Source organism: Phoenix dactylifera, chromosome 13 (assembly GCF_051530095.1).
Source record: "Phoenix dactylifera cultivar Ajwa chromosome 13, Ajwa_hap1_PhDact_Kaust_v1.1, whole genome shotgun sequence".
Classification (NCBI taxonomy): Eukaryota; Viridiplantae; Streptophyta; class Magnoliopsida; order Arecales; family Arecaceae; genus Phoenix; species Phoenix dactylifera.
The window spans coordinates 3,748,798-3,772,325 of NC_143202.1; the positions used below are offsets into that span (position 1 = coordinate 3,748,798).

At 38.7% G+C, this 23,528-nt stretch overlaps 1 protein-coding gene and 1 long non-coding RNA gene across 4 annotated transcripts; one reads left to right on the plus strand and one right to left on the minus strand.

The window, feature by feature from the left end:
* The first annotated feature begins 1,536 nt into the window (after positions 1–1,536).
* On the plus strand, positions 1,537–13,362 carry LOC113461120 (uncharacterized). Of its 3 annotated transcripts, XR_015972677.2 has the most exons (4): positions 1,537–1,952; positions 2,145–2,320; positions 5,234–5,522; positions 5,610–6,500. It is a non-coding gene; the product is annotated as an uncharacterized LOC113461120 (long non-coding RNA). The 3 variants fall into 3 exon arrangements; XR_016398181.1 differs by lacking the exon at positions 5,610–6,500 and adding an exon at positions 13,064–13,362 and having other exon boundaries at positions 2,145–5,522; XR_016398180.1 differs by having other exon boundaries at positions 2,145–5,522.
* LOC103695554 (long chain base biosynthesis protein 2a) lies at positions 8,365–13,491 on the minus strand. The gene is made up of 12 exons (XM_008776920.6): positions 13,357–13,491; positions 13,170–13,235; positions 11,795–11,883; positions 11,409–11,554; positions 11,200–11,324; positions 11,008–11,101; positions 10,759–10,922; positions 10,386–10,547; positions 10,167–10,293; positions 9,889–10,055; positions 8,818–8,925; positions 8,365–8,713 (listed from the first exon to the last, which is right to left on the minus strand). The coding sequence occupies exons 1-12, from the start codon at positions 13,480–13,482 to the stop codon at positions 8,624–8,626; spliced, it is 1,464 nt and encodes a 487-aa protein (XP_008775142.1). The 5' UTR covers positions 13,483–13,491; the 3' UTR covers positions 8,365–8,623.
* Between the last annotated feature and the right edge of the window lie 10,037 nt (positions 13,492–23,528).

Genomic DNA, 23,528 nt, shown 5'->3' on the forward strand with positions numbered 1-23,528 from the left:
GTGGAGTAAAATGCCCCTCTTCAGGTCATGTCATCTATGCAAGCTTTTCAGATGTTGAGGAACAAGATATCTGGTTGCTCTGACTGATACTCCGTAGAAAAAATCTAAGCTGGAGAACATCCCTATCATGAAAAACAATTCTAATATCTTTCTAGAAGATTTGCCAGGACTGCCTCTAGACAGGAAGATAGAATTGTTCAGAGATCTACTATCACGTGGTCGACCAATCTCTAAGGCTCTATACTGAATAGCTCCAACTGAACTGAAAGAATTAAAGGAGCAACTCCTGGAACTGCCGAAAAGGAGCTTGTGCCCTTGTGCTATTTATTAAGAAGAAGAATGGGAGTATGAGAATGTGAATAGATTATAGAGAGCCAAATAAAATGATAGTCCAAAATTGATACATCTGTCAATGATCGATAATCTCTTCAGTTAGCTACAAAGTTCTCAAGTCTTTTCCAAGATCGACCTTTGATTCAATTATCACCAATTTAAGGAGCAAGGCTAATGATGCGCCCAAGATCGCCTTTCGAACTAGATATGGGCACTATGAGTTTTTGATGATGCCTTTCAAACTAATGAATGCTCTAGTACCATTCATGCCTTTCAAACTAAGTAGTCAAACCCTATTTAGACTAGTGTATTGGAGTCTTCATTGGCAACATCTTGGTGTACTCCAAAAGCTATGAAGAGCATGAAAAACACCTGAAGATAGGTTGCGAACTCTGAAGGAGTAATAGTTGTATGGAAAATTGAAGGAGTGTGAGTTCTGGTTGAATAATATCTCTTTTTTTGGTCGTATAAGTTCTAAAAAAGTTGTTCCTATTGAACCAAAGAAAAGGCAACCATATATTAGAGACGGCTGAGCAACATGACTAAGATCTATAATTTCTTTAGATTAGCAAGTATGAGAGTGTTTATAGGCCAAATGATTCACCAAGCATGTACCTTTGGCTCTTTGATGTATAAGCACATGGGAAGAAGCACTCTAGAATTAGGATTGAAGAGCTTTCATATTCGGACTTATCTTCTCCATACAGCTCCCCAAACCCTTTTATTTTCCCTCTTAGAGAGCAATAGAGGGCGAAGATATTGTTTAATATCTTATATGAAGGGGAAACTTAAAGAATTCCTTCTAGGTATATATATGATCCCTCTTCATGTCATCTCTCACTATTCATGTACACAAAATAGAGGCATCATGCATGAGCAGGACCCCATGGCCTGACTTAATTGGATTCGGACAATCCACCATTCGGATCCCATGATCCAATTTAGGATTGTCCAATCTTTCTCAATTTCAATCCCAAGATCTATTCTAGATCATACAATCCAAATCTTGGATTGGTAGATCTTAACTTCAATGCACGCACGCACGCATGCATGCACACACTAGATGTGATTTTCTTAGATTTATGGCATTGCAAGCCATTAGCACTCATGTGCTAACATCTACATCTACAATAGGCCACACGAAGGGTACTCAATATTGAATTACAAATGGTCAGCATTTAGCAACAATATTATTATTGTAATTTATTTCTAAGGTGTGTAGTCATGGCTTGCCAACTTCTCAAGTGCCAAGTCATGCATGCGAATGTGTAGTCATGGCTTGTAGTTCATTAAACCCTATTTAGAAGGAAATTATTATAATATATCTCGTTGAATAAAGTTAGGGTATGTTTGTCAAGGAGGAGTTGGGGCCCAGAATGGGAATGAGAATGGGTGACTCCCATTCTAGTCATTTGGTTCTCGATAAGTTCCATCATCCGAAAAAACTCTACTCCTTTCACGCAAGCTGTGTTATGTCTTGGTTTTATGTCAGAGAAATTTTTGATAGATTCAGGTATATTAGGGTTTCATCAAGTTGAGATTTTAGTTGATCAATTGAAGAGGGACTGATAGGCAACAGTTAGCCACAGCAAAAATAATTTGCAATCATTTCCGTGACGGTGAGCACAACATACATGCTTACTATTCGAAAAAAAGCCTGACTCACTCTGCTTGTTGTTACCAGCTTGTATTCATTCAGAAGTTTTAGATTTTAGGATTACAATGGATATGAAAACATTTGTTCAGCATGATTTTTCCCAGCTAAGAGTATTAGCTTCTTTTTACATGATTAAGTTATTGGCACTATGCAGGCTTGGCCACTACATAACCCCTGAAGAAATGGATGACGTTTGCAAGTGGCTTACGGCTAGGTTGGGGCTGGACAGGTCTCGCTTATAACTGGGGAGTTTCAGTAGGACTTTGATAACACCACAAAATGGGGGAAAGAAGTATCTAATAACTACAATGAATAGACAAATATATATATGTATGTATGTTTGTTCACATGTTTGTTTCCTCGGTTGCTTGGCTTGGCATTAGTGTCTCTAGAGATTCTTATGGTAATATCACTCTTTCAGATGTTAGTGGTATGGATTTTCCGTGTGTTATGTGATGTTAAGTGACTATTTCTGAGACATGAAAGATTTTGTAAAATTTTCCTGGTGGTTGAGACTCCCCAGCAATGGTACAATTTCTATGTTGTTAATTTTAATAAACATTGATCCTCTATGCAAACTGCAGTATTATTTATAGTTGAGGTCATTGAAATGCCACGAGGTGGTGGCATCTTCCAGAATTATTTTATGGTTTAAATAGACTGGATATGTATATACTCAAGATTGGATTCAATGCATAATCTCTGTTTTGGAGAGCTACTGATGCTCTGATTCACGAGGATGCTGCATCTTTTGTGGAAGCATTAGTGGAATGAGCATCCGACTATTAGTACAGGATGCCCAAAGTACCTTCTATCATGCCTATTTTCTCTGTAGATATGCAAATAGGTAGGGCCTGGCTGAGGATGTAGCTAGCCATAAGCTGTCATCGGCTATTTCATGTACCATGATGATTAGTTGATAATCTGAGTGAAATATGTGGCATCTTGATTTTTGTTGATTTCTTTTGCTTGGTTCTCCATATTTTGCTGAATAAAATTATTTCAAATCAAACCATTTGAGTTGAGAGCTTGTTTAAATTGATGTATTCAGTTCCCATACATGCATGAATCCTTCAAACACCCTACATTCTAGAGTTAAGAACATTGTTTTATCTATGTTTAAAAAACACCCCTTCCACCCTGAAAACATATTAGGTGATGCATTCACATTTCTTTTTGTTGTTCTGGTCTTTTTCCCCGATATTTTTGTATATATTTTAATATGTTTGGACATTGTTCATCCTTCTGTCCCATTTCTGCAGCTATTCTTTTATTATTGACTTCTCAAGGATGCTGGCCTAGCATGAAGTATGTGTTTGGTGAACCCCCCGCTACGGTCTTTTTTCATCTTTACTAGATCTAGCATTTGAATAGCTCAGAATGTTATTGATTGCAAACTCCATGCCATTATTGCTGATTTACAATAGAAATACTATGATTCAGATTTGAAGTACTTTGCATGTTATGCTATTGGTTGCCAATGTTTTTGCTAAAAGATAATACCTTGGGTGGCTGTGTACATAGAAAATGGCTCATTGCCCTATGGATTTGAGAAGGAGGCGAATGTGTTATATTGGCATTATGTGTATATGTTTGTGGTATGTGTGACTTGGTATCTTAGGAGGTGTCAGTTGATGATAAAGAAAAAAGATAGGAAATTGTTGAGAATTGGAAACCTAGGTAAGCTTATTAGTGGGAGTGACATCTCCGAATGGATAGAAGAACATTTGCTATACTTTGTGAGATGCTTAGAGATATTGAGAGGTTGAGAGAGTCCCGAAATATGTCATTACAGGAAAATTGTTGCTATGTTTCTTTGCACATTAGCCCACCATCAGGAAAATAGGACAATTGGAAATTACATTCATAGAAGCAGGGAAACTGTGAGTCGATAGCTTCACTATGTCTTAAGGCCATGTTGAAGTTACATAGGGAGTTGTTCGAAACCCCTGAGCCTATTACAGAGGATTGCGTGGACAATGCATGGAGATGTTTCAAGGTATATAACAATATACCTCATTCTGCTTTCTTAGTAGTTAGATATTTTTTGCATTAATTTCTTCTCTTTTTTTTTGGTGTTTTAGAATTGCTTAGGATCATTAAATGGTACCTCTATTAGACCTACAGAGGGCAAACCAAGGTATTGAACAAGGACAAATGATGTTGCAACCAATGTCTTAGGCATTTGTTTGCCTGACATGTAATTTATACATGTGCTGTCTAGCTGGGAGGATTCTGCACAAGATGCTTGTAAGGACCCGTGCGAGCGTGTGTTTAGTTCCACATCGGTTATTCGCTTGGTAAATCTTGGGTACTTATACAGGATCAAGGAACCCAAATAATACCTTCCGACTAGCCATTTTGAGTGAGGTCTTGGGTTATTATAATGCTGGTGTGCTCCAAGATGCTATAGGTTTAAGGGTGCCTTAAGTCATGTAAATATTGACAAACACAAAAATGTGCAAATGAAGCTTATTTTAATTTTACATGACTTATAATTGCGATGTGTAATGTGTTTTTGTTTATATGTCAAGGCTGTCAATACTTGGTTGATTCTGGATACACCAATGGAGAGGGACTCCTTATCCCATAAAGAGGGCAATATTATCATCTCAATGAGTGGAGCAATGTGCGATGACCACAGTCTAGATTTGTATTTCGACAAGGAACAAGCCCAAGCTAGAAATGTGAATGAGAGATGTTTTGGGCTGCTCAAGGGACAATGGGCAATTCTTAGGAGCCCTTCGTTCTTCCCTATACAGACCCAGTGTCTGCATTATCATGGCTTGCTGTCTCCTTCACAACTTAATAAGGAGGTGCATGCACAGAGACCCTACAGAAGAGGAAGAGGAAGGAGAGGAAGGAGAGGGAGGAGGAAGCTGAGTTCATCGCCACTCTTGAGACATCTGACCTTTGGACCAATTTTAGGAGCACTCTGGCTCAACAAATGTTTAGCAATTGGAGACCTACATCTTCTAGGAGTTGATTGTGCTTTGTGTTTGTTTTTTTTTTTTCTGAGTATATTAGGTGAATATTAGAACATTTGATGTAGTATGCTATGGACTTGCTATGGAATTATTTACTTGTTATGAAACTGTTTGTTATCATGGTTTTGCTTCTTTATGTACTTGATATTTTGGATTATAACAATGTTATTGTTATATACTTGTTATATTATGCTATTTTGAAGATAATGGTTATACTTGTTATAATCATTAAAGTCATGGTTTATAATTATTATAGGATGGAATCTGATAAGGATGTGGTGATGGTGGAGTGCCTTTAGGAGTTGTCCACGATCCCATATGAAAGGGGAGGGCAATTTTAAGAACAGATATATGAACCAGTTGGAGAAAATGATTGAAGAAAAGCTGCCTAGTTGGAGGGCTACTCCACATATCGAATCTAGGATAAATATCTAAAGCGAAAGCATAGTGCCATTGTAGAGATATTGTCACAAACGGGGGGCATGTGGAATGTCCAGAAGAAGATGATCTCGTATGATAAAAAGCAGTACATCGAGTGGTGTAAGGTACATTTTATAAATAGTCTTTACAATTCAAATAATATGTTTTTATTTTTCAACTCTTACTTAATATCTATGGTTTTCCAATGACAGACATACGAGTACACAAGGGCTTGTGGGAATTGACCTTCCCTTTGAACTCAAAGATATCTATGGGAAGGACAACAAAGAGGCGGTACGTGCTTGGCCTTCTTGACTCGGGCATCGGTGGGTCAGGTTTTAGATGTTAGGGCTCGTTTGGTTCGCGGGAAAAGAAGGGGGGAAAGTGTGGTCAACGGGAAAGTAATGAGATGCCTCTTGTTTGGTTGGAGTTTTCAAAGGAGAGAGAAGGAAAAGTTGTATTCCCATGGAAATGTGATTCCCACATTTCATGGGAAAGTCTTTCCCATGAGAAACATGGGAAAATTACTTTCCCATGAGGCGGGAATCACTCCATTTTTACTTTTTCCCAAAAAGTCCCTTCAGCATTAAAGAAGCATTAAAGAGGTATTAAAAACCTAATTTTTATTAAGGGCATAATAGGAATTATATATAACTTTCCTAGGAAAGTGGATGGCCAACCAAACATAAGCACCTTGGAAATTTGTCACTTTTCCATAGTCAACCAAACATGCCAAAAGTACTTTCCTAGGCATCCTCTTCCTAGGAATTTGTTTCCCAGGAATCATATTCCTAGGAAGGAAAATGCTTCCCGCGAACCAAACGAGCCCTAGTGTTTTATGTGATGCTATTATTGATGATGAGTGCCTAGTTTTCTTATTGAATTTTATGAGATTTTATCTCTATACCTTGTTATATAGAGCAACGACCACTATTGTAGCCTTGGTTCACGATGATTAGGTCTAGCTACAGAAATTAGTAACTATACAATTTTTCTAATACATCTTTTACTGAAAATATGACTAGTTATCATAGTTTGTTATATATATAATTTCCTTTGAAAGATGTCTTTGATAAATGATTGCTTATTGGAGAGAGTTTTGGGGCCAAGTTGGAGAGAACCATCTGCATAGACTAGCCCACTAGCCTGTGAGTTAAATGATCCAAATTAATAAATTATGTTCAATTTCAAATCCCTTGATATGCATTTTTAATGTCAAATAAGATAAATGTACCAAAAATAGATGAAAACAATTAATTTTTGAAGATATTTAGTTCAAGGGCAAAAATGAAAATTTGGATTGATTCCGATTCATATCTTTAAATGAACAAGAACAATGGAAATCATCCATTCTGATTTCGATTTCAATTCTAGACACGAACCAAATATATCAGGGAATATGATTATTCTGATTTCCATTTCAATCGATTCTAATTTAGATTCTGGTTGCGAACCAAACTCGCACTAGCTGATTTACTCGAGCAATCCGGTTGCTCTTTCTATGGTTGAAGCCATAAGATTTATCATTTGTTGTCAATCACTGCCCCTGAATTCCTGATTGTCCCCAAGATCAGGGTAATATGCATGTCTGGCAAAAAGTTTGCTCCTTAACTACACTGTCAACGAGATGGTTGGGTGGTCCGGTGGCAGTAGCAAATTTTTGGGTTAGTCACCTTAGGAATCGCTTGTCTGTAAGCCCTTTCTATCTTGGACATGAAATGGAGGCATGAAGCCTGGCTCTTCTAACCATTCTTATCACTGTTAGTGGTGTCTTATTACATTGTTAGTCTACATCTCTATTTTGTGTATTGGAATAATAGTATGGGAGAACATGTTAATTTATTTTTTTTTTCTCATTTTGATAAGTAATTCAATGACTCTCATTTTCACTATTAAAATGATTGCTCGAGTCAGTTTAGTAAGTAGTTTTTCATTCTGTTTCAGGTGTTTATCCCCCTGCAAGTATATTTTTGCAGGGGGGAATATTATTGGAATTATTGGAATTTAGCTCATGTCCATTCATTATAGCACTAGGTGTGAATATTGCCTCATATGGCATCCATCCTCTTCATGCAAGCACCGACGATAAAATTACTGCAAAATTACTGCATTATACATGTAAGCTTGGGCCTTTTTTGGTTGATTATTCAGCCAAATTAAGGGGTTTTTTTTCTTTTAATCAAGATGAAGGTAAGGTATCTTTGAGATTTCAAAAAATGTTAAAAAGCACTTATTGTGTATCTGTTTCTTTTTTAACTGGTCATTTTCACAGAATAATTTTTCTGGGCAAACAGATTTGGTTGTCGAGAAAGTGAAGTTTTTTCAGTTACCAAGGAATTTTTAAGCTTTTGCCAGTTAGCTAGTAGAACATGATGTCAAGGTCCAACTTGCACAACAAAAAATATGGAATGAACTCTTCTGAATGATCTAAACTAATCAAAGTTTTGAAAGGTTCTTCTTTTTTTCTTTTTCTTTTTTTTGGCTGGGGCGGGGGGAGGGGTGAGGATGAAAGCTCAATTTTGATCATGGCAGTTCTAGCCACTTACCATCATTTGTTTTTAACTTTGAATAAATGGTGGAAATATCCATTAGCCTTTATACAATGTGTGTGAAAGAAGGAAAAATAAGGGAGCCGAGGCTTCCACACCAACATAAGATCAGATTAATAGTTTATCCAACACCTATCAACGAATAACTAGCTACTCAGAAAACATCAACTTTAAGCACTGGCAATATGTAGTTCAGTTAAAAAAAAAAGAAAAAAATCGTTTTATCCACAAACCTTCATTATGCGGCCCTTATGGTCCTTCACCTTCTCTATAATAAATTTCTCAGCTTGAATTAGGCATATATTTATTTTGAAATGTATGCAAACATGTTTGGGAATCATGCATTGCTATTTCTCACGAGCAAGGTTTTGGTGTCAATATAACTTGGCTTGGATAAGGTAATCCACCAGAGTCGAGATTGTATAAATGCCATAAAGAAAAGGCACACTCAATCAGCACAAAATTACTGTACTAGATATACACAAGTAAAAGAACATGAAATATATATAAATTGTAGTCAGCTGGAAAACAAATTTGGCTTGTGATGTATGACCAATGGTTAACCTCAAGGGGAACAGCTTCGAAGGACATAGGAATAACCTATCTTGGGGACTCGCTAGATAGTTTGCTACCATGAGAGTATTTTGCAGTGGTGCATCTCTACAACTGAAATTTTGCTACTCCAGCTTCTTCCTGTCCTGCTCATACTTAGGTGGTTCTGCAGGGAAGTATTTGATACCCACAAGGTCACCAACTTTGCTGATAACCTGGGAAGTAACCATGAAACGTCACACAACTTAGGTCCATGATCACCTAGAAAGTCAACTAAACAAGTGATTGAAAGAAAGGTGTACATTGGAAATCAACTAACCTCCAGGCCTTTAATCAGGTCTTCTCTGCTGTGTGAAGCAGATATGCAGATACGGGCCCTTGCCAGGAGAAGAGGGGTTGCAGGGAATGCAACAGTCACAACAGCAACCTACACAGTTTCAGCAGCAGATGAGACTGTTATTTACCATGTAAACAGTGATGATAGCGATTTAGATATTAGCCTGTAGATACTAGCATGGATAAGTTTGAAATATAGATCATATATACTTTGGCGTATAGGATTTCTACACAAGATAAGGTCAGCGTGGATACAAACAGAAGTGCTAATGCATCATATAAACTGCATTTGAAATAGACAGATACTTCTTTTGGAGAAAGAGACTGTTCTACAAGTCATCGCCCCCTCCCCACAGATATGAGGCAAAGAGATACACATTTTAGAAACCTCGATACATATATAGAAGGATAAAAAGGAAAAAACAAATGAGAAAAAAGAAAATGGTGACACAACAGGTACCACCTTTTGAGTGTAAAAAGTCTAAACGAAAAATGGAAGATAAAAATAATCAAGGATTTTCAGAATGGATTGCAAGCAGCTGTATACTGATCTCATCAGACTTTTAACAAAGTGTAACTAGGAGCATCAAAAATCTTTCAGCACTGATCCCATAACAGAAAAAAAGGAATTCTGCTAATGAGGGGAACAAGTTGCATGCCACTTAACACCTTCCGGTGTAACACACATTAAATTAAGTCATGAAGACAGCCAGGCTTGCTATATCCATTTTGTCCATGTGGAATGGTGACATTTTACAATTTATCATCTTGTCAAGCACAGTGACATTTTACCATTTATCTTCTTGTCAAGTACGAAATTGAGGAAAAAGTGCACAACCCATGTATCCATAGCCATTTTATTGAGCTCTGTCCAATAAAGCTTGTTTAGTGATTCACGATGGCAGATTTTAAATGAGTTATGTAGAATCGTTTTGAGTATGGAGTTATCTCCACAAGGATACATTTGTCTACCAACATGCAGTCTGGCATTCAAAGTAGTAAGCATTCTTTTTTATCATGCATCACAACCTTTTAAATAAGATGTCATACTTACATTCTGCCTTAGACACTCCCTAGAGAAGGCTGGGATTTTTGCTGGGTTGTAAAGCATTATAGGCATAACTGGTGAGTCATTATCCCCAAGAACCTCAAAACCCATTTTCTGAAGTTCTGATCTGAAGAAATTGCTATTCTCACGAATGCGTGCAAGTTTCTGGGCCCCTGATAACCAAATAAATCACACATAAGAAATCTCCCAAAGATAAACATCAATGACATCATCACAAATCCTCAGGAAGATGATAAACTGTTTCGACATATTTCCTTAGGTACCTCTGTTAGACCCATCTTCTCCAAGAATAATTTTAATTGCAGATATAACCTGTTGCACAGCAGGTGGTGACATGGAAGTTGCATAAAGATGTGCAGGGCAAGTGTACTTCAGATATTGGATGATTTCCTGAAAAAAGATAAGAGGGCAACTAAGCAATCTCGGACTCCATTTTTGTAGTTAAAAAACATATAATTATGCAAGGTGAGCAAGAATTGTACCTTTGATGCTGCAATATAACCTCCACAAGATCCAAATGATTTTGTAAATGTTCCCATCATAATATCTACATCAGCAGGATCCACTCCTAGGAGCTCACAAACACCTCTTCCTGATTTTCCAACTGCACCAATACTGTGGGCTTCATCCAAGTATGTGTACGCCTGTTTCAAAGAAACATAAAATAATCAAGTTCCACATATTCTAACCATTCCCTGGAATACATTGCAAGCTAAAATTAATGAAACATCCACATTGAATTGGGCTCTAGTTTAGAGATGAAAGAACAACGGCTTTGTGTTGTTACCAGATTCATGGATGTAAAAGGACAGAAAGCATAGGAAATCTAGAATCAAGATTTCAATGTGGTCAGACCTTATATTTCTTGCACACAGCTATGATCTCAGGAAGTTTGCATAGCTCTCCTTCCATGCTGTAAATGCCCTCAACGATAACGATGATTTTCTTCCAGGGTCTATGCGTTCGAGGCTGTCCCTCAGCTATCTGCTCTCTCAACACCTCTTCCAAGTGAGAGGGATCTACAAGGACAAGAGGAGTAAAGATTGAGAACATGAAAATATAGTAGATAAGCTGACATTCTTGATCCATGGATATATAACTTACTGTTATGTTGGAATACCCGCACTGTTGCACCTGACCCTCGAGCACCATTGACAATTGAGTTGTGGTTCAGAGAATCACTAATTATCAGCCCTCCCTATATATGATCATATTGAGCACATATAAATCAGTAAATTTTGGTCATATGGAAGCCCACGTTTGTAACATCTAATTAACTTAAGAAATTGCACAAACCTTCCCAATCAGAGCAGGAATGATGGCAGAGTTTGTCACATAACCCATGCCAAAAAGTATAGCAGCTGGCTTCCCAACGAATCGTGCGACCAGCTCCTCCAGCTCTGTGTGCAGTTTAGTCGTGCCTAGTGCCAAACCAAATATAAATAAATTATAGCCCAAATTCATGAAATTTGCATAATTTGACATATTAAGAAGAATATTCTTACCGCCATCCACACGAACGCTGCAGGTACCGGGTGAGTATTTCCTTAGAGACTCAATAACATGGGGTGTGCAGTATTCATCTGCTGCTGCAAACCCAAGGTAATTATATGAACCTAGGTTGAGACATTTAGTAGTATTTGAGGTCCGGCTGCACCAAATAACAGAAACAGGCATAATTTTAGGACATCCCAGAGAAGATAACACCATCACAGAAGCATTATGTCTAATAGCAGCAGATGGAAAAAGATAACTTCTGTGCCCATTACTGAGGCTCGAAATATTCTTAAAAAATGAAAACTATCCGCAACAGATATGTTCCTGATAACTAGGCTTACTAATTATGGCCAAATTTCGATACCTAACGGAAAAGCCATACAAATATACTTACTGTAGTGTCTTGTTATTGTCATTTGAATAACGCTCAACCACATCAAACCAAGCATCTGGGGCGCTTGCAATCGGCCGGCCAAAACAGTCCTGCCAAATCAGAACATCGTGTTAAAAGATTATACTTTAAAAGCTTTTGGGTAAAATCCTTATGAACTTGTAGCGCTTTAAAGATATGGATGATGATATTATCCTAGTGGATCAGACTTGTTTTGAAGACAATACTATAGCAATTTGACTATCCTAAACATGCACAAGTTCTCTCACCTAGAAAATCCGATCACTCTAGCTATCCCAGAAATCAAAACCAAAGTAGTGACAAGGATCATATCTCATTGTAATTCTTATTCTAGGCTTATATGATTTTTGTCTCAAAACATGCTCTCACATACAAAAAGTGATGTAAAATGCATGATAAAATCTGCAAACTTCTGGTACCTTGGTCTACTGTCCTTCCAAAGATATAACTCAACAGATATGTATAATTCTTAGACATATAATCACTTGTATGAAAGCTAAATTCAAGATTCAAGATTTTCAACTTGTGTTTTCTTATTTAGTTATTATTCGTATCAATAATCAGATCAAATCTAGAGCATGGAATTAGATAGGTTGGAGTGTGAGTCATCTTAGGATGGCACTAGGTTGTGTTAATAAAATTAGTTTGACTTGGTAAAAGGCTTAGTCAACTTGTATCTTTTAGTGCTTAATTATATCACTTGGTCTATGTGCATTCAAATTATAATTAGATTTTTCTACTTGGTTGACCCCCAAGTCTTATCCTCTACTTGATGAATTCTGCATCACCCATTATCTTCCTTTTCATCCTTTCCTAATAATTCCATTACTTATGGTCTTCCCTTATTTTAGTAGCAAACTGCATTAGATTCATCATCTTTGTAGTTGTTATGACCAAATATTATGAGAGCATAACATAAGACCAATCATTTTCTTGAACCCAGAGCTCCAGTTGCAAAAACCGAAGATCAAAAAAGAAAAAAGAAAGAAGGAAAAGAAACTAATTTGCTGTGGAAAGGAAACCAACATCCATAGTCAAAGAACCAAAAACCTACCAACAGTTCTCTTTTCCTGAACCTTTTATTTGTTTGTGTATAAGTAGCGAAAGGGGTGAAAAGTACATCAGAGTTATTCTCAAATGCTTTCAAAAAGCAACCTTTTACCACAATATAATGGAACATATTATCCCGAATCATTCCTGCCAATACGACACTGTTCTTATTCAATAAATTTATATCTTCTTTTTTCATAGGGAACAGAAGGTTCGAGCATCATCAGAAGAAAACCGATTGCATTTGAGAAAGAAAAGATGGAATTTTGAACAAGAAATCGAACAGAAGATCGAAGCAAGAAAACACCTGAATGCGGAGATAGAGGCGACGGGTGTAAAAATCCTCGAGGCCTAAGCAGATCGGCGCATACCCCTGCTTCCAATGGCAACCAAATACCTCTCAGAGACCAAATCCAAAGGAGATACCAAAGAAGCCAGACAAAGCTAGAAAAGCCAAATGGAGAAAGAATAGAAACCAAGGAGGACGGCGGGACCTTGAGGTCTTTGGATTTGGTCCAATCGATGAGCTTCCGGAAGAAATCCCTCAGCTGCCCAAAGGCGAAGAGGAGGCCGTAGCTGAACAGGGTCGTGAGCGCTGTCAAGTACGGCAATCTCACCATTGTTATCTTCGCCGATCCTCGGAACCACAGCTAATCCTGAAAGAGAGAGAGACCTAAGGAGGGAGGGCAGGGCAGAGCAATAGCGATAGGGATACGTGAAGAGGGAGGGGAAGATAGGGTTTTAACGGAGTGGGGAATGGTCGTCAATGGCGTCCGGAGGTCAGAGAGAGAGATTTGAACGTTGAATTGGAGGAGGTGGAGGAAACGAGAAGGGCGTGTTGACCGGGGAAGGGAGCTCTCTCTCTCTCTCTCTCTCTATTTCTCGCTTCTCATTGGGCATTTCCCAGGGATTTTTGTTTTTAACATTATGATTTGGTTTATTATTTAAGAATTTTATTCAACACTAAGTTCCTAATTGAGAAGAATGGGAATAGGTTGTGGTTAAGAATGAGCATAAAATGGCAAGTGAATGTAATCAATTTTAATGACTGTGGACTTCATAATCACACCGGATGTCATATGTGGTCAAATATTCCACAACATCAATTGTTAAGAATCTTATAAGACCACACACGTCTACATGAAAGCCAATGATATAGGCCCTGTTTGGGGGAGCTGTTGGCAGTAGAGCTGTTGGAAGTAGAGCTGTTAGAAGTAGAGCTGTTGGAAGTAGAGCTTTTATAAAAAGCTGTTCGCTGTTTGGTAACTACATTTCTAAAGTGCTGTGGCACTTTAACATTTGTTTGGTAAACAAACTGAGAAAGTACTTTTGTATGACAAAATGACCATAAAGGACATTACTAGTATTATACAATAGTGCATAATAAAATATAATATATATTAATACATAAATATATGATATAGTATAATATTAATATAATGTAACATAATATTATTATAATATAGCACTATAACATTGTATACTATAGGATAATAATTTAATATAATATTAAATTATTTAACATAACATAATATTATATTATATTATATTTATAGTATAATATAATAATAAATATATAAAATATTATAATTATTAGTATAAATTAATTTTTTACTCTTTTGATGACCATTTATTTCTCTAACAAATTTTCTAACTAGGTGAAAAAATTGGTTAAATAATTACTAATATTTTTATTTATTTATTTATTTATTTATTATTTTATTTCATTGAAATATATTTATTTATTATTTTATTTATTTATTTATTTGTTCATTTATATACATATTTATTTATTTATTTATTTTTCTTTTTTTCTTTTTCTTTCCTTTTTCTTTTTTTTCTTCTCTTTTTTTTCTTTCCTTTTCTTCTTCTTTTTTCTTTTCTTTTTTCTTCTCTTCTTCTCCTTCCTTCCTCTCTTTCCTTCTTCTCCTTTCTTCTTCTCCCGCAAAGCCGGCAGCGCCGGAAGGGGGGCCGGGCCACGGCGGCTGCGGGAGGGGGGCCGGGATGGCGGGCCGCGGCGGCCGCGGTAGGAGGGGGGCTCGGGATGGGGCCGGGACAGCGGGCCCCGACGGCCGCGGGGGAGGGGGGCTCGGGAGGGGGCCGGGACGGCGGGCCCCGACGACCGCGGGGGGAGGGGGGCTCGAGAGGGGGCCGGGACGGCGTGCCGCGGAGACCGCGGGGGAGGGGGGCTCGGGAGGGGGCCGGGACGGCGGGCCCCGACGACCGCGGGGGGAGGGGGGCTCGGGAGGGGGCCGGGACGTCGTGCCGCAGCGACCGCGGGAGAGGAGGGGCTCGAAGGGGCCGGGACGGCGTGCCGCGGTGACCGCGGGGGAGGGGGGCCGAGACGGCGGGCCGGCCGAGGAGGCAGCGGCCATGGTGGCCCCTTCCTCCCCTTCCTTTTTTTTTTTTTTTTGCTGTGTGGTGGGTCGCAGCAGCGGGGGGCTCGGGTGGGGGCTGGGGGGCGCGGCCGCGGGTGGCCGGCGTGGTGGCTGCCTCCCAAAAAAAAAAAAAAAAAAGAGGAGGGCCGGCGGCATTGAGGAGAAGGAGATAGAGAGGGAGAGAGAGAGGGGGGGGATGGTGAGAGAGAAACAGGCGGTGCGATTGAGATTTTTGGGAGGAAAAAGAAACTTTTAAATGGGGGTATTTTGGTCAAAAATACAGCTTCCCGACAAAGCTGAAAACAGCGTTTTTGGAAAGCTCCAAAATTGAGCTTCTGCCAAAAAGCTGTTTTCAGCTTCCCGCAAAAGCTGAAACAGCTTCTTGGAAATTTTACCAAACACACTTTTTTTACCTAAAAGTACTTTTGGAGGGCCAGAAAGTGCTTTTTGGCCCTCCAAAAGCTCCCCCAAACAGGGCCATAGTAATCACACCAAGACTATGTTATGGATTCCTATGGCTGTGGCTCCTTCTCGAATTGTGGATGTTTTATGTTTTAATTTCCATAGATGTATTTATATAAAACTCATATAATAAAAAAAATTGCATAAATATTCTCCTAAATATCGAATTTTGTATGAATACCCTTCTAAAATTGATGTTTGCATGTCCATCCTCGTAAAACACTTGTTTTGCTATTCTACTTTTTTTTATCCTTATTTTTGCATATTTACCCATACCATCATCTAACGCCGTTAATTAATGATTTCAAATTAAAATGACTAAAATGCCATTAATGGGTAGATGTGCAAAAAGAAACATTTATAAATGTATACAAGCAGATAGCAACTTACAAGGATATTCATGCAATTTTGCATATTTAAAAGGGTGTATATGCAAAAAAAAGAATTCTAGTAGATAGAAAGAATTTAGACACATTAATTAATGTGATAGCATTCAAAATCCTATATTTATTAGTTAATATCATAGCGTTCAAAATTTTACATTTATTAATTATTGTTATAGCCATCAGAGTTATGCATTTATGCTTCTACACAAGTAGAATGAATTAATACATCACAAATTAATATAAGTCTCAAGATCTTTAGTACTGCTCTTGTATTGATAGTTTTGAAATTGTCAAAAAAAGATTAAGAGCTCTGAAGAAAATTTATACTCTCTTTGCATGGTGACATGTTCATAAAGAAGATGATGTCGATGCTATGAAGAAAGTGAAAAAGGGCTCATTATTCTTTTTTCTTTTCTCTAGAAGCTTTGGTTCATTCACATCAGCCACGTATATTGTAAGGGATCAAGATAATTATGGATGGGACTTGGGATTTGGCATTTGTGCTCTATCCATGCGTTTATCTATTTGTAGTTTTTCTTCGATTCTGTATTTTATAGATTTCAACAACCAAGAGAAAACTCTGCTAGAAGACTTTGTTATATTATTGTTGCATCTCTTCACAAGTGGAAAATATAAAGCTGCATTAGAATGCAAGCATAACAAGCATAACATAAGGTAGAGAAATAAATATTTTTGGTAAATAAAAATTTGTTCACAATTCTGCAATCATAAAAGGATTATCTCATTGCAAGAATATTGTATTGATCATTGTAGAACAAAATACATTGCTGGAAAAAAAATAGATCCATATCCAACATAATCTCTATTGCTCCAGCAAAACATGTGATCAAATATGCAATTAACAAAAAAATAAAAAAATAAAATATGAGAATTAATTCTATATCAATCAATAAATTATGTTTAGCAATAATACTAAAAGTGATCCAAATAACTTGAAAGCAAATAAGGTTCAAAAGTTGGAATAGGTATATCCAATCATATACCAATCAAGATTAGGGTAGGCAATATCTTCTCTAACTAAAGTTTCTATTCTTTTAGCTAGCTGCAGGGTCGTCCTTTATTTTTTTTTTCTCTTGGTGCTATAAACACTGCATGTGTGCCTCTTGTAACTGACACTCTTCCTCTTGAAGCATTTTCTTGCAATATATCAATGATAAACAAGTGATAAAGGACAAACATCATTAAGATAGTAATTATGGACATTCTTAGATATTTATACAGAATATAATTATTAATGTCAATATTGAACGTAAAAATATTATTTTCTTTATTTATATCTATAAAATTTATATAATTTAGTATTTAAAGATATCTATAAGTATTAAAATATTACAAGTTTGATAGGGATTCCATATCCATGAAAAATGAGTATGACCATACAAGTGAGCCAACATATTACCTGCAAGTGATGTTGTTTGGAATGAATCACATAATTCACATTAGATATCATTATGATTGTCTCTCATTGTTGGTCAGAAACTTGGAGGCATAATGTTAATGATTATGGCTTTATAAAAAATATATATATAATTTTATGGCTTATAATGCCATTACTAGTTCTGAAAAAAAATATTGTTATTGATTTTTATTTAACTAAATAATATTTAAAAATTTGTTTGGAATATTTTATTACCATGCTTAGCCAAAAAATTGTTTGTTCCCGTATTGAAAAATGGACAATTTTAGCTATTTCAACATAGTACTTTGTGATCACATCCATTTCAGTAAAACTTTAGTAAACCATTGCTCCCCTACTTGTTCCTAGGAGAGGTTTAAGGTTTGAATTCAAATAGCGGTTGATAGAGGGAAAAATGGGTCATCCAGCCCACAACTAAAAGGCCGCCCAGTTTTGGCCCATTTAACACCAACAACAATCGGATGAATCTTCACCTCGGCCCAGGGCTAGCTCATCCTCGGAACTTCGTCGAAAGCTACACCAACTCCAAACGTTCGTCGACCAAGTTCGGGGTGCTTCCAGACAAATGCCGACCTATCCCGACCAACTTCGGGACGCTAAACCCCCAGCAATACGCTCCGATCCTTGAGCTTCGGGCGCACCTCTGAGCACACCCACGGAACCCACGAAACCAAGCTGCTCCCAGTATTCGCCAGGCCGACCTCGTCAAACACATGACACAACTACTTAAAAAGCTCGACCTCGTCAGCAACCGCGCCGTGTCATATCTCCATAACCAGCCATACCCTGCTTTGACTGTCAATATCCTACCGTTCTCAAAAACAGGCTGTACCGCACGTCACCAGCCAGCTTGAGCTGCGCGCGATCCGACTCAGAGCCATACCCCCTGATTGTAATACCTGGGCCCAAAAATCAAGGCTCATATTGGAACATTGGGCCATGACATCTAATAGGCTAATCGGGCCCATGGTTGGCAGCCCGTTTGATGGCTGCCACCTCCTGCTTTATGCATGGATTTGACTAGGGCTAGGTGGGGATCAGAGGAAGGCCCAGGTGTTAGGTCCTTCATAGGGGAAAGCTGGGGGTGACACCTCACCCTAGCTAAAAGAGCCTTACCGCTCTCCTTCCTCCCCAAGGACTTTCTAGGATGATGGCTGAAACACCGGAGCAGGAGGCACCGCAGTTCATCCCCGGAAGCTAGGTAAGCCCCCCTGCCTTCTCTCCCCTGGATTCTTTCGGAACAACAAAGAAACAAAGAAAGAAGGGAGGAAGGGACTGCTGGCAGGCCGAGGGCCACCGGCGACGGCCACCGGCGTCGGCCGCGATCCTCGTCGACGCGGGCGTCGGCTGCTGGTAGGCCAAGGGCGCGGCTGTGGGCTCAGTCACAGGCACGGCTGAGGACGCCGCGAGCCCGGTCGTGGCTCAGACCTCCCAAACTCCCCTTCTTCCTTCACAAGAGAAGAATAGAGAGAGGAAGAGAGAGGGTTTGGGAGCGAGAGAGAGAATATGGGAGGTTGGTGAAGGGAGGTTGAAGAAAAGAAGAAGAATGAAAGAAAGAAAGGAAGAAGAAAAAGAAGAGAGGAAGAGGGGACTCATCCTCGTCGTCGTGTGCGGCGGCCGCCGGCTTCGGCCACGGGCACCGTCGTCACAGGCTCGGCCGGGGACGCCGCGGGGCCTGGCCGCGGACGCCGCCGGTCGTGGCCTGGCCCCCTTCTGCTCACCGTCCCCCTTTTCGCTTGCCATCCTCCCTTCGTCGGAGAAGAGAGGAAGGGGAGATCGGGATGAAAGAGAAGAAGGGAGGAGAAGAAGAAGCTTCGGGAAGGAGAAGAAAGGGAAAAAAAGAGAAGAGAAGAAAAGGAGAAAAAAAGGGAAAGGAAAAGAAAAAGAAAAGAAAAAGAAGGAAAAGAGAAAAAAAATGAAATGGGTTTAGCCAAATTTGACTAACCCAAGCCCAATTAGACTGGGCTAAGTCTAAATCCGAGCTCAATTAGATTGGGCTAAGTCTGGACGAGCCTAAACTATAAATTGGGTTAAATCCGAGCTAATTTAAGTTAAATTGAAATGGGTCCGAACCCAATTAAGCAGAGTTGGTCTCAGCAGACCTAATTGATTGTGAATCAGGCTCAATTCAAGCCCAATTCAACTGACAGAAGGTTGAATTGACCTTGGGCTAATCCTGACTCAGGCCCAAATGAGCCACATTGACCAAATCAGAGGGCCCAATTGGCTGGACCCAATTATAAGCGAGGCCCAATCCTTTAATTAAAAACCCAATCAACCCATGTGGACCTAATCTGGTTTTAAATCGAGCCCCAAAGGCTCTAAATTGAGTAAATTGGACTTGGGCTAAACCCTTGGATGGGATCCAAGCAAGTAAGTTCATAGTATGATGAACTAAGAAATTTTATAATAAATAAATGGGGAATAATGTGATCCCTATGGTGTTGTTTTAGGTGATTAAGGATTTGTCACCTGGACTTGAAAAATTTGGAAAGCGAATTGAAGTAAGTAATCTATCTTATTCTTATCGTAGATCTTGTACTACGTTTTATAAGATGAACCAGTATTTTTCATACAATTTGAATTATATACATGATTTGTGAAGAAAGTAAGTAATCTATTTTAATCTTATTATGGATCATGTGAGTACTATGTTTATTAAGATTTTAAAGTGTTATTCGTGTATATATTTCATGAATGGGTGTATCTTGCTGTGGACCATGTATGTAAGTAACCTGTTCTAATCCTATTATGGATCATGTTATGTTATTAATATTTTCTAAGCATTTTTTTAGTATATATGTTTCAAGCATGATATGTTACGACGCATAAGCAACTTGCCTGATCTCATAAGCTATGGCCATGTATGCAACATGATTATGCTGATATTTTAATCATGCATGTAAGTTTGTATAGTCTTAGCTAGCCAAGAGGCACTATAATGGGCTCAAAGATGCTACTGATCGAATGCAACTGAGCTGGCCTTGCTAGTGGCCGAGAATAACTTCGCTGGCCTTGCTAGTGGCTGAGAATGACTAGCTGGCCCCGCCAGTGGCCGAACGGACTTCGCAGTAGCATCCGAGAGAATGGACCACGGCATGCCGGGGGCACGGTTTCATATGCATACTTTATGAAAATGATATTTGAAGCATGATCATGAGGCTCGTTTCAGAGCCTGGGTATATGAGGCGGGTGTTTCCAAATTCTACAGATGTGTTTTGGGGAGAAGCAAAATCGGTGAGGGGTTAAGTGCGGCGCATACGCGCGCGTACGGACCCCGGAACCGGCCAACATCTGGCAGGGGAGCCTCGTGTTTCCCCCTCATGTGGGCCCGATAGTCATGTGCCCTGCGCAGGCGGGCCGTGACATTTATGAATGTGCCTGGCCCAAGCATACATTATTTTACGACGGGTTTTTGAATATATCCTTTATGAAATATTGTATTTTGCTATAACCGCTATTTCCTTTAAATGATGCTAATCGGATGAATTCTCATGGTTTATCCGGTAAGATTATGTATGATTACTTACTGAGCCGTGTAGCTCATATCCGTTTATTTACATTTTTCTTTCAGATCGTCACCACTGATAGCTGTCAGAGACACTTTAATTTGGTATCAGGGCTTCTTTCCTTTGGGGTAAAATAAGTATACTTTTGTGTACATAAACTATATAGAAGCTCTGTATTTGGGTACTAACCAGTATGTTGTACTAAGAATGCTTTCTTATATAAAGGTTTGGTTGGTTTGACTACACTGTTACCCATGTATGAGGCTGCATGCTATTGTGGGCGGTAGTCGGTAATAGCACGGCCGTGTCACGGATCCAGATCCGGGGCGTGACATTCTTGTGGTATCAGAGCAATAGGTTAACCATGAGTAAGAATTTTAAGTTTTAATAAGGGAATGGGTAGTTAAGTCTCATTTAGTGAGATTCCGCATAACTGGAAAGAAAGAAAAGATTTTATTGGTCGTATCATCAGTTAGTCACGAAAATTGCTTGACACAAATATTTTGATAGGTGATAATGAGCAACAAAAAGAAAGAAGTTAGGGCTAATACAAAGCCATTCTAGGGGCATGATTGTGACAGGTATGATATCAGAGTTTAAGATTTAAGACTACTAAGGATTTTGGTGTTTTGAACCAGAATGCTAGCAAGCCATGCCAAAATAAGAATAAATTATTTTGGAGATTTCTCGATGGAGTAATTTGTATTTTTTTGGATTATGATTAAATTAGATTTTGACTGATATTAAGTGGAGTACTAGCCATGGAATGTTAAAGTACATTGTGATTACTTGTGTATCAGTATATAGGTAATTTTGGAAGTTTAACTTGATACTGAGTACGGTGGATAATACTTCTAGTTTGAAGTTAATTATTTTGATGGCAAGATACGGTTCATTCATAAGTTGTTTAAGGCTTGGACAAGGAAAGATTTTATAATCTTCGAGGATGAAATTTATATGACAATTATGCATGAAACTATTATATAAAAAGAAAATATATCTGAGAATGAGAATTAAGAGTTTCTCCTTTGTTTACTTGGAAAGTGAAATATTAGATTTTTGCAAATTATAATGCAAGATTAATATTTTGATTGGAAGTCATTTAGTAAATTCTGAGAATAATTTTCAATGTTGAAGAATATTTTAGGCTCAAATGTTCTACAATGGATAAAGTGCAGTAGTTTATGATCTTGTGATAATCAATTAAATGAATATTAATGATGTTCTGGCACCAAAATAAATAAAAAAAAAGAAGTTTGAATTAGATCACCTATTAAAAGAACTAAATGTCGAAGTAATGGGCCTTACTCTTTTGATAAGATCTACTGATAAAGTTGTATTGATAAGGAGAATTATTAGAAGATCTGACTTAGATTTCTAATGGAGAAAAGTGTTGTTGATTCTCTGAATAATCTGGAGATAGCTATATAATTTCACTAGTGAGTTTTTTCTATTGTTGGCAATTCCTGGGAGATTTTGAGCATCTTAAATTTAGTATTAACGGATTGATGGTTCCTTGGTTGGACTTAGACCTAGAATACTCCCTACTCCTATCTATGATATTTTCGATCTATCTACTTGAAAAGGGTTTGAGGTTTTGCTAGGATAAGGGTTGATCATTAAATTGTAGGCAAGGTTAAGAGAAGAAAAAGGATTATAGATTATGAAAAGTATTTGATGCTAACGGTCTCACCTATTTCTGTTAAGCCGATTACGATCTTTGTGTGGATTTAATCGAGAGCAATTAATTTCTTGGGCCAAGGATTATAGCATTTAAAATCTAAGGTGGGAAGATTAGTCTTCTTTTGGAAGAGATCAAAAGAACTCCTATATCATATATGGAAGGAATCAAGTTTTGAAATGCCATGATTTTGCCAAAATCTTATGAGCAAGCATTTTAAGAGGGAGACTAACTGAGATCTCGAGGATGACTCGATGTTGAATACTTTTAAAGCCTGAACCTTAAGATATGACTAATTTCGAGGACGAAATTTATTTAAGGGGGGAAGAATGTAATACCTGGGCCCAAAAATCAAGGCCCATATTGGAACATTGGGCCATGACATCTAATAGGCTAATCGGGCCCATAGTTGGCAGCCCGTTTGATGGCTGCCACCTCCTGCTTTATGCATGGATTTGACTAGGGCCAGGTGGGGATCAGAGGAAGGCCCAGGTGTTAGGTCCTTCACAGGAAAAAGCTGGGGGTGACACCTCACCCTAGCTAAAAGAGCCTTACCGCTCTCCTTCCTCCCCAAGGACTTTCTAGGACGATGGCTGAAACACCGGAGCAGGAGGCACCGCAGTTCATCCCCAGAAGCTAGGTAAGCCCCCTGCCTTCTCTCCCCCGGATTCTTTCGGGACAACAAAGAAACAAAGAAAGAACGGAGGAAGGGACTGCTGGCAGGCCGAGGGCCACCGGCGACGGCCACCGGCTTCGGCCGCGATCCCCGTCGGCGCGGGCGTCGGCTGCTGGTAGGCCAAGGGCGGCCGTGG